General features: G+C 32.9%; 1 protein-coding gene across 1 annotated transcript; it reads right to left on the bottom strand.

The window, feature by feature from the left end:
* Positions 1-9,270: 9,270 nt before the first annotated feature.
* On the bottom strand, positions 9,271-9,861 carry LOC120254817. The gene has a single exon (XM_039262844.1). The coding sequence runs from the start codon at positions 9,859-9,861 to the stop codon at positions 9,271-9,273; it is 591 nt and encodes a 196-aa protein (XP_039118778.1).

Here is a 9,861-nt window from a genome sequence, read left to right as displayed (position 1 = left end):
GCCCGCAAGAACACCAACAACTCAGAACCTAGCCAAAGTCTAGAACATACGTCTCCTCAGAGGTCCGAGTCTCACCCAAATCTTGCGCACGAGGACCAAGGAACTCCAGATTTCTTCTAACGGTGCTCATATCGTCATCCATCTTCGCCCTAATTCCCTCTGCGATAGAAGAACACCAAGATATAAGCATACGATCAATTTTCACAATGAGACAGTGTGCATGTATAACATTGGCATTGAATTATATGGTCTTAATAGGGTTTGAATTATATGGTCTATAACTCTATAGGTAAAACACAATGTAGGCAAATATTGAGTGTGGCAAGTTTTGGTAGTCTGGTGTATCTGGTACGAGTGTGTGGTGACATGCTCATTAACCCATCAAGGTATGTTTATCTTATTAAGTGTTTGCCCTTTTATCAAAATATTAGTGTGTGATTAATAAAATTATCAGTTGTCTTTCCATCGCTTTTTGCTTTTAACAAGTGATATCAAAGCTAACTAGTCAATGAGGGAGAGTTGTACGAATATTAGAGTAATAAACATAATCCCACGTAAGATTTCCACACTGGAAAGTTCACACTGTGATCTCTATGGCCTTAAGATGAATTACTATTACGATCTCAAGGCTTGTAGAATTCTATTAAAAAAAGCTATGTGGATAATATTGATCTAGAATAAGAGGTGCTACCCGATCAGAGAACAAAGATAGATTCTAAACTATAGAAAAATAAAGATATTAGAGCACTTTTACAAATCATCCAGCGTGTCAGAACATCATTATCAATTACAATTAATTTTCCAAAAAAAAAAATCCAAAGTTGCTTGGGAAATCCTTGAAAAGATCTACAAGGGAGATAAACTAGTTAAAATTGCGCACATGCAGATCCTAAGAACAAAATTTGAACAACACGATGGGTATTAGTTTTGCCTTTGGTTTTAGATGATGTGGCATATTTTATATTAAAATATGAAAAAAAAATAAATAAAAAATATAAGTGGCTCAAAATTCCAAATATAATAAAGGGACTAAATGGGCAAAAACTATACTTCTGTTAGGACTAAAAGGATAATTGTACATTTAGTGGTTGCAATTGAAGAATCAAAAGATATTGAAATTGTTAGCGCAACTATAATTGGTATGATTTGACACCTAGTCAAGATGACGTGCCAACCTTTGTGACGTGGCATAAATGATGACATGACAAAGCATGGTGACATGGCAAGGAGTTTTGGCTTAGAAATCAAATATTTTGAAGATCTTGGTGGAGCTATTTTTGGAAAATGTCACAACTTGAAGATAAGATCATATCAAGACCATATTTAGGTGATTTGATTGAAGACTAAATATGGATGGAGCTTAATTGAAAAAATATCTATCAATGGTATGATTGAAGACTATTGATGGTATGATTTGAAGAAACCTTAGTAGGTATGATTAAAGACTATTAAAGGTATGATTGAAGACATGCCTATTGTTGGCATAATTGAGATGATGGATTGAAGATCTTTCTTGAGAAGATTTGAAGGGCAAACTTGGATGAATAGAAGATCAAGTTTGGTAAGTTTCGTGAAGACGCACAAGGACATGCGCCCCATGCGAGGGGACTGCGTGGCGAGGAACTGAGGAGGTAGGCTAGTTGTTAGTAGTCATGATCGGTTGATCGGGCTGCACCAAATCGGACTAAGCATGACCGAGAGGTTGATGGGTCTAACGGTCATTTGTAACGTAACCAGAACTCAGTCAAGCCAGCAGTCAGGGCCATGTTGCAATTCATATTAAAACAGGAGTTGGAACAACTAATTTTAGAAGGTTTTTAAATTAGTAGCCGCAGAGATTCTAAAAGATGTATGTGCTATATTTGGGACATTGAGCCGTCTATATAAGCTACCTTGCTCTGAGATTGTGTGTGTCTCTTATGGAGGAGAGTGTGTGAGCACTAGACAATCTAGAGAGGGTAGTGATCTTTATTGTTGGAAAAGTGAGTGACAAGTGTTTGTGCTCATCTATTTTCCACCTCTTTTAGTCGATTGTTTATCTTCGGGCTTCGCCTCAAGATGTAGGCAAGTAGACGCCGAACTGGGTTACCAATCTTGTATGTCTCTTTCTTGTTTGGTTTGTGTGAGTTTTTTTTATGAGTGTTTGAGTGTCCTTTAAACCACAAATCATATCGGCGGAATTAACAGAAACAATAGTCGTTACGGAGCTTTTGAGTTCATTACATGCATATGAGTATCGTACGTGCACAACAAAGGTCAAAAGCGTTGATAGAACAAACAATGGAGCTTAAATTAGTCTTAAAAACCCAATCATAGAGTAAAGAAAATCAAACTTTTAGAGGTCGTTGTCATGCTCAAACCTTTGTGCTTGAGGGAACCAATTTCAATTAATGAAAGTCAAAACCAATTTTTTTCCATATGGAATTGAAAGAGGCAGATGATAGGGAGTGTACATGCCGATCGCGTAATAATATTGAGTATAAAGCAGAGTGTTTGTCCATAGGGACGAAAGTGAATACTAGTAATAGCCCTAACACTACAAGAAATTATGTTTTTAGTGAAAACCAAAGTCGTTACTAAAACAGTAATTTTTGTTACTATTAGTAATAATGGCCGATTTTTGAGGTTGTCACTTCTCGTCACAAGTACCTCCATAGCAAATACAATGTGCCTAGTTTAGAAATTCGGCCACAATTTGCACAAAAAATTTGTGATCAAATAATTGTCACTAAAAACTTCAATATTTTTGATAAAACTATGAGGCCACAAATACTCAAAATTTTGTGGCTAAATTATTGTCACTAAAAATATTGGTATTTGTGATAGAATAATATTGTTACAAAAATATTACTATTTGTGATAATTTTGTTGACACAAAAAATATAAAATAGTGATGAATAAAATGGTCACAATAGTTCATTTTATTGTGACACCATTGTTGACACTAATAATTTAAAACGGTAACAAAATGTTTTTGGTCAAAAGTAATTTTTATTGGTGACCAATACTTCGTTACTAATATTGTTTAGAGATAGTGTCATGTGTTTATTATTGTCACAAATAAATTTATTTATTTAACAATAATATTTTCACTAAATAAAAATATTTAAAACTATATAAAAATAGATAAATATCACTAAAAAGTATAAATTTCTTATTTCAAATATATAAAATATGAAATTTAAATATCAAAAAATACAATTATAAAATTATCCTAAACTATTCTCTAATGTAAATTTGGAGATGAATACTCCACTATGTATTTGAATCTTCCCTTTTGCTTTTCAGCCTTAGATTCCGCTATAATTTAACTCCTTTCTTGGGACTGTAATATTATTCCCTCTTCTTAATGATTATTCTGCGTATTTAAAAATTAAAAATAAAGATCTAATAAAATAATTTTAATTATAATTTAATTACAACTTTCATATCATTATTTATTCTCATTTGAGAAGAGACAAATTCCATGTTGCATTTGACATTTTGTTATTTTAAATAGTAAAAAAATCATTAAAAAAAAGAAGAAAACCACACATTCAAAATCTAAACAATGTAGTCCTACTATGAACCTAAGATTCAAAGTGCTAAAAATGAAAACATTAACAAATAACAACCATTGAAAAAATCCAATAAACTTAACTTTCATGATGAAAAAGGTAAAGCAAAACAATAATTATCTCTTATTCAATGCATAAACGAAGCAGAAGAATTTAATAAAAGGATTAAAAAAAAACAAATCTTTTGACCATCAATGATATGCATCTCTACATCTTCAGCTAATTGGGTGACTTTGGTTCTCCGAATCAAATAAAGCCAAATTGCCGCCATCGATCTCCTTATAGGCACATAAGTACTCAAAGTTCCACCATCTTCATTTATTCCTTTTATATGTTAAGTTTATTGAGGATATATATATATATATATATACATTTAAAATTATTTTTTTTAGATTACATTATCTAGATTTTGTTTTGTGAGATTTGGTAAATATTTATTTAATTTTGATTTTAATGTATAAAATTTTTCCTTAATGCTATATGTCCTATGAACGATCTAAATTAAAGGTATATTTTCTTAGCCTTATAATATTACTTGAATATTGGATAAATTATAATTTTAAAAACCTTTTAAATTTTATCTATAATTACATAAAACACCTAATAATCTTTTTTTTTTAAATATATACATAACTTGTGATTGGGTAGGAAAAATAATTTTTTTAATATTCTAATAAAAATATAATTTTTACAACCACATAAACTAATTTATAAAAGGATGTAGACACTACATGTTTAAATTTTTTGTATCTAAAGTTGTCGACACAAAAGATAAGATGCATAATTGTGAATTTTTTGTATTTAAAGTTGTCGACACAAAAGATTTGTGATAGATATTAAATTAGTTTTTTTGTTACTAAAGTTGTCGACACAAAAGATAAGATGCAAAATTGTGAAAGATACTAAATTGAATTTTTGTATATAAAGTTGTTGACATAAAAGATTTGTGATAGATATTAAATTAAAGTTTTTGTAATTAAAGTTGTCAACGCAAAAGATAATCGACACAAAAGATTTGTGATAGATACTAAATTAAACACAAAAAGATAAGATGCATAATTGTAATTGAGACTAAATTGTCATAATTGAAATTGTACTAGCTAGTGACAAAATAATTAGACATCAAAACTAATTTAAACTATAGTTAGAATTATTTTTTTTTTATCATAAACAACCCAATAACATGATTAAGAAATTTAAATTTTGTGACAATATTTAGTAGATAGTAAATGAAAAATTATAATGATGACAATGTGTCTTGTCACAATCACACATCATTCTCATCAAGAAATATTTGGCACTAAGTCACAATTATTATTATAATAGTGACAAAAACATAAGTTGTCACAATTAATCTAACGGTTAACTTTTTTGACACCAAAAATCTAATATTTGTGGCAAAATAACAGGGTGTCACAAAAAAATTGTCAATAAAATTATAACTCTTGTAGTATCTCTCGTTCTCCCACTTCAAATAGAAAAAACAACCCTTTTCTATAAGATTTGCAGAGGAGCCTCAGAAGTCGCATTTACCTCAATCTTGCAATCAAATTGGAAGTGTAGCAACCCAGGTTTTCACAACTATACGTCTAATTCTCCACTTCTCTAATGGTGTTAAATTGACCACTTCATCACCATAGCCAACCAATGAATACCTGAATGAGATAGTGCTTATTACTTTTCAAAGTATAATTTTTTAAGGCGCTGACACCCCGTTTAATTTATTATTCCAACTAATAATTAATCCTTGCAGATTCTGCCTATAAATAAGTGCTAATAGTTGCGATCCATATCCAACGACTTAAAGCTCAACATTTCCAACTTACTTCACTTGGTTTCACAAGTACTGCTCTCTATTATCTACCAAAGTTTTCATGAAATCATGAATTGTGTAATAAGAACAATAGTAATGTTCACAAGTGCTCACATATGATTAGCAACATCAAAGCTCAACATTTGGATTCTTCTTCTTCTTCTTCTTCTTCTTCTTCTTCTTCAACAATAACTAAGCGTATATCTGCCAATTTTCCACCAACTATATGGACCAATGATTATCGTCAATCATTAAAGGATGATCATTTCACGGTAAGCTGCTTCTTTTCTCTGATTTCATATATTATATATATGATCATTAGATTCATTATGACAGTTTATTATTAATGTTCATTATACCTATGTGAAATGAGATATTAAATTTGTATTTGAAAAAGATAAGATAACGGATTTAGATATCTTAATTTACTACCCTTATGAAAAGCTCAATGCTTTTCTGTAAGAAATAGATCAATTGGAAGCTAGTGGGGTGTTGTAGTTGTAGTGCTTTGTCTTATTATAAGTTTGAAGTAGTATTGACTGAGTTTCAAATTTGAAAATAACATCATGTTGTATCTCAGCAAGGTGTAGGACGGTGCTTAGGTGGGTGTAATTAATTAAGTTATAAATATAAGTGTGTTAGGTAATATCGCAAAAAATCAAATAACATTGCGACATATTCTAATTGTTTTAATGAACACCGTAATTTAATTAAAAGGCCTAGGAAATTACCTCTTAATGATTTTCTCTTCTTTGATGTGCTTAATTTATCTCGGATTGTCGTAGATCTCCTAACACTGAACGAAAGTCCCACTCCTCTAGATTACAAGCTGGAATTAAGAGACAATCTCCTCTTTTTCTCCAAATAGTGGCTAGGGTTAGAGAGGAAGAGAGAGCTTGGGGATTTTCTCACTAGAGAATTAATTGAGTGATTCTATAATATGAGAGGAGTCATATTCATAGAGACTTCATAAAACATGATAAACATTATTCAATTATGAGTTCTATTCGAAATATGAACCTTCATAATATGATAAACATTATTCAATTATGAAGTCCTATTCAAAATATGAACCTGCATAATATGATAAACATTACCATAGAAGTTCTATTAGAAATATGAGTTCTAATGTAACTAAAACCACTTTTGTCTTTTAGTCCTTCTAATTTTGATTATCAATTCGACTCCATTGAATTCAAATCACAATTTAAACTTAAGACAAAAACCCTACACCAATCTACAATTTCACTCATCCCATAAGTAAAATTATAAATTGACAATTTTACCCCTACACTCAAAACGGGACTGATTCGTTATCCCTTTAACCGTGACTCCCTAGGTTCATTCCGATTGGCAATAGGAGGATACCAAAGAATGTGGGTGACACCTATCCAGCCATATGGCCCCATGTCGTAATCCAATTGAACACAAATGAGTAGATCATTACGAACCTTTCGGATTATGATTACCATATGTGCATAAACCTTTCGTTCTTGTATCCCAACCGAGTGAGAGCCATAATAATTGTCAAACTCACTGAACTCGATCATACACAAATAATTATAGTGGGGTGAGATTACCAAACTACCCTTCGTGTTCCACACAATTAGTTTGACTGCCTTGGCCAAGGTCTTCTTATCTCACATACTTATAATCGCATAAGATACTAACTCGTTTACTTCCGAGAGAACGAATTCCTTCTTGGTGATCACTTACAACTATTACTTGCCCGACATAGTCGCTCTTCGAGGTCGGCCCTACCAAAAGGTAAACTGAGCCTAACAACTCTAGTAACCGACTAGACGTCACAAGTACATTGTGATCATGATATCTTAGGTCTAAGGTTCACTTATATGATTATAACCAACAATCCCAATCATTGACTGTCAAAGAGTAAAACCAATGTGATTGGATTGTTGCGAGTCATGTTCGAATACACCAATCCCATTGTTGCAGTTATGACATATGCTCCCACTATTCTATAGTGTTCAACTAGCACTCTTTGTCAAAGTATATGTCATATAAATCATTACGAACCTTTAACGCCCAATTAAAGATTCTCCGATTTATGAACTATTAAGTGTATAAGTACCAAACCTTTCTAGTGCTCTCCTCTTTATCCCACAAAGAGTCGAAGGTTTAACTTAATACACATGGACTATGATATTCAAAACTAATTATAATGCCATTACAAAATTTATATAAACATCAAAATAAATGCCTATTTAATAAGAATAAGAATGTATAATACAAATAAAATGCTCTAATATAAGTATCCTCATTGACATTCGAGGGCATAATCCTAACAATCTCCCACTTGTACTCAATGCCAACCACTATTGTATCTTACACCCATCATCTGAGGATGTCTATCTAACATGGCTTGTGATAGTGGCTTGGTGAGTGGGTCTGCTAAGTTATCTGTTGATACTATTTTCTAGATGGCTATGTCGCCTCTTCCAACGATCTCTTAAATGATGTAGTACTGTCGCTCGATATGTTTGGATATACTGTGAGACCTTGGTTCCTTCGCCTGTGCTATAGCTCTATTGTTGTCACAATAAAGTGATAATGAGAGCTTCCACATTTGGAACCACCAGATGTTCTATCAAGAACTTCTTAATCCAAACAACATTCGATGCAACCACATATTCAGTCTTAGTGGTGGAATCTGTAGTAGTAACTTACAAGTATTTCATCTCACCGCTTCACCATAAAGAGTGAATATAATTGACCCTAAAGTGGATTTTCGGTCATCAATAGCAGACTGAAAGTCCGAATCCATGTAACCATCCACACTTAACTCTCCATTGCTATAGATTAGAAGCATATCTTTAGTCATAAAATACTTCAGCATACCCTTCATTGCTATCCAAAGCTCCTTCCATGAGAAGCGCATGACCCCATAAAGAAATAGGCAAATCTATGTAACTATGCATAGAATGAATCATGTCCAACAAGGTTTGATTCCTATGCTTAGCCACCCCCAATTCAGTTAAGGAGTCGCTGGTGGTGTCAATTATGAAACTATTCCATGTTCCTTTAAGAATAAGTTAAACTTGGTATTCATATACTCACCACCACGATTAGATCGTAGTGTCTTTATACGATGACCAATTTGATTTTCCACTAAAGCCTTATACTTTCTAAACATGTCAAGTACGTATGACTTTTTTTTTCATTAGGTATACATAACTATACCTAGAATGGGCATCGGTAAAAGTTATGAAATAGTGGAAACCACCGCCAGCCATCTCATTAATCGGCCCACAAACATCGGTGTGCACTAAATCTAAAACTTGTGATGCCTTCTCAGGATGCCCAATGAAAGGAGATTTGGTCATCTTGCCAAAAACACAAGACTCACATGTCGGATAGGGATTCAATCCCAATGGACCTATAAGGTCATTTTTCTCCAACTCATGAATTCTTTGTTCTCCAGCATGACCTAATCTCAAATGGCATACAAGATTTTGATTTATCTCATGCTTACCATGCCTTTTAGTGATAGCATTCACAACAAATTTATTTTGAACATTTAGATAATACAATCCATTTACTAAAGAGACATTGCCAACTAATTTATTTCCAAAATAAATATCACAATTAGTTTCACTAAATTTAAAGACATATCCTTTTCTAACTAAAACTGGAACAGAAACAATGTTCTTTAACCTATTTGGTAATACTAAACAATCCTCTAAATCTAAAACATGTCCATAATATAAAAGAATAGAAGTAGATCCTAATACTAAACAATCTTCTTTCCAGATTCTGATTCATAATACAAACATGAGCACTAGCTCCTGAATCAAGAATCCAAGAAGTAGAAAATACAGAAATTGAACAATTTGTTTTGAAAACAAAACATCCTATACCTGTAGCGCCATTTGCTCTGAGCTATGGGCAATCCCGCTTCCAATGATTAGCCTCGCCACCATGGAAACACTTGCCCCCTTGCTTGGAGCTCTCACTCGCACGAACCGTAGAAGCCTTACCTTTATTCTTACCCACTCCTCCCACAGCTTTGGGAGCCAAAGCATACTGCTTCTTGGCCATATTTTTCTTCTTGGGCTTTAAGGGTCTAGGAGTAGATATAGTCAAAGCAACAACATCTTTCCCTTTAGTCTTCATTTGAGACTGAGTACTCACTAGCTTATTAAGAAGACCCATCAGTGTGCACTCAATATTATTCATGTTAAAATTAACAATAAATTGAGAGAAGGAATCAGGAAGAGACTGCAAGATGAGATTAACCTGAAGGTTATAGTCCATGGAAAAGTCAAGAGCTTCCAACCTCTCAATCATAGAGATCATCTTGAGGACATGCTCTCCAACTTCACCACCCTCACTCATCTTTGCCCTAAAAAGCTCTCTCGATATTTCATACTGAGCAGTCTGACTATGCTCTCCATAGAGCTCCTGCAAGTGCAGTAGTATCGATCTCGCATCACTCATCTTTTCATGAAAGCTTTGCATATCACTGCTCAT

The sequence above is a fragment of the Dioscorea cayenensis genome, unplaced genomic scaffold (genome assembly GCF_009730915.1).
Source record: "Dioscorea cayenensis subsp. rotundata cultivar TDr96_F1 unplaced genomic scaffold, TDr96_F1_v2_PseudoChromosome.rev07_lg8_w22 25.fasta BLBR01000644.1, whole genome shotgun sequence".
NCBI classification, from domain to species: Eukaryota; Viridiplantae; Streptophyta; class Magnoliopsida; order Dioscoreales; family Dioscoreaceae; genus Dioscorea; species Dioscorea cayenensis.
This window is presented reverse-complemented; position numbering and strand designations above follow the sequence as displayed.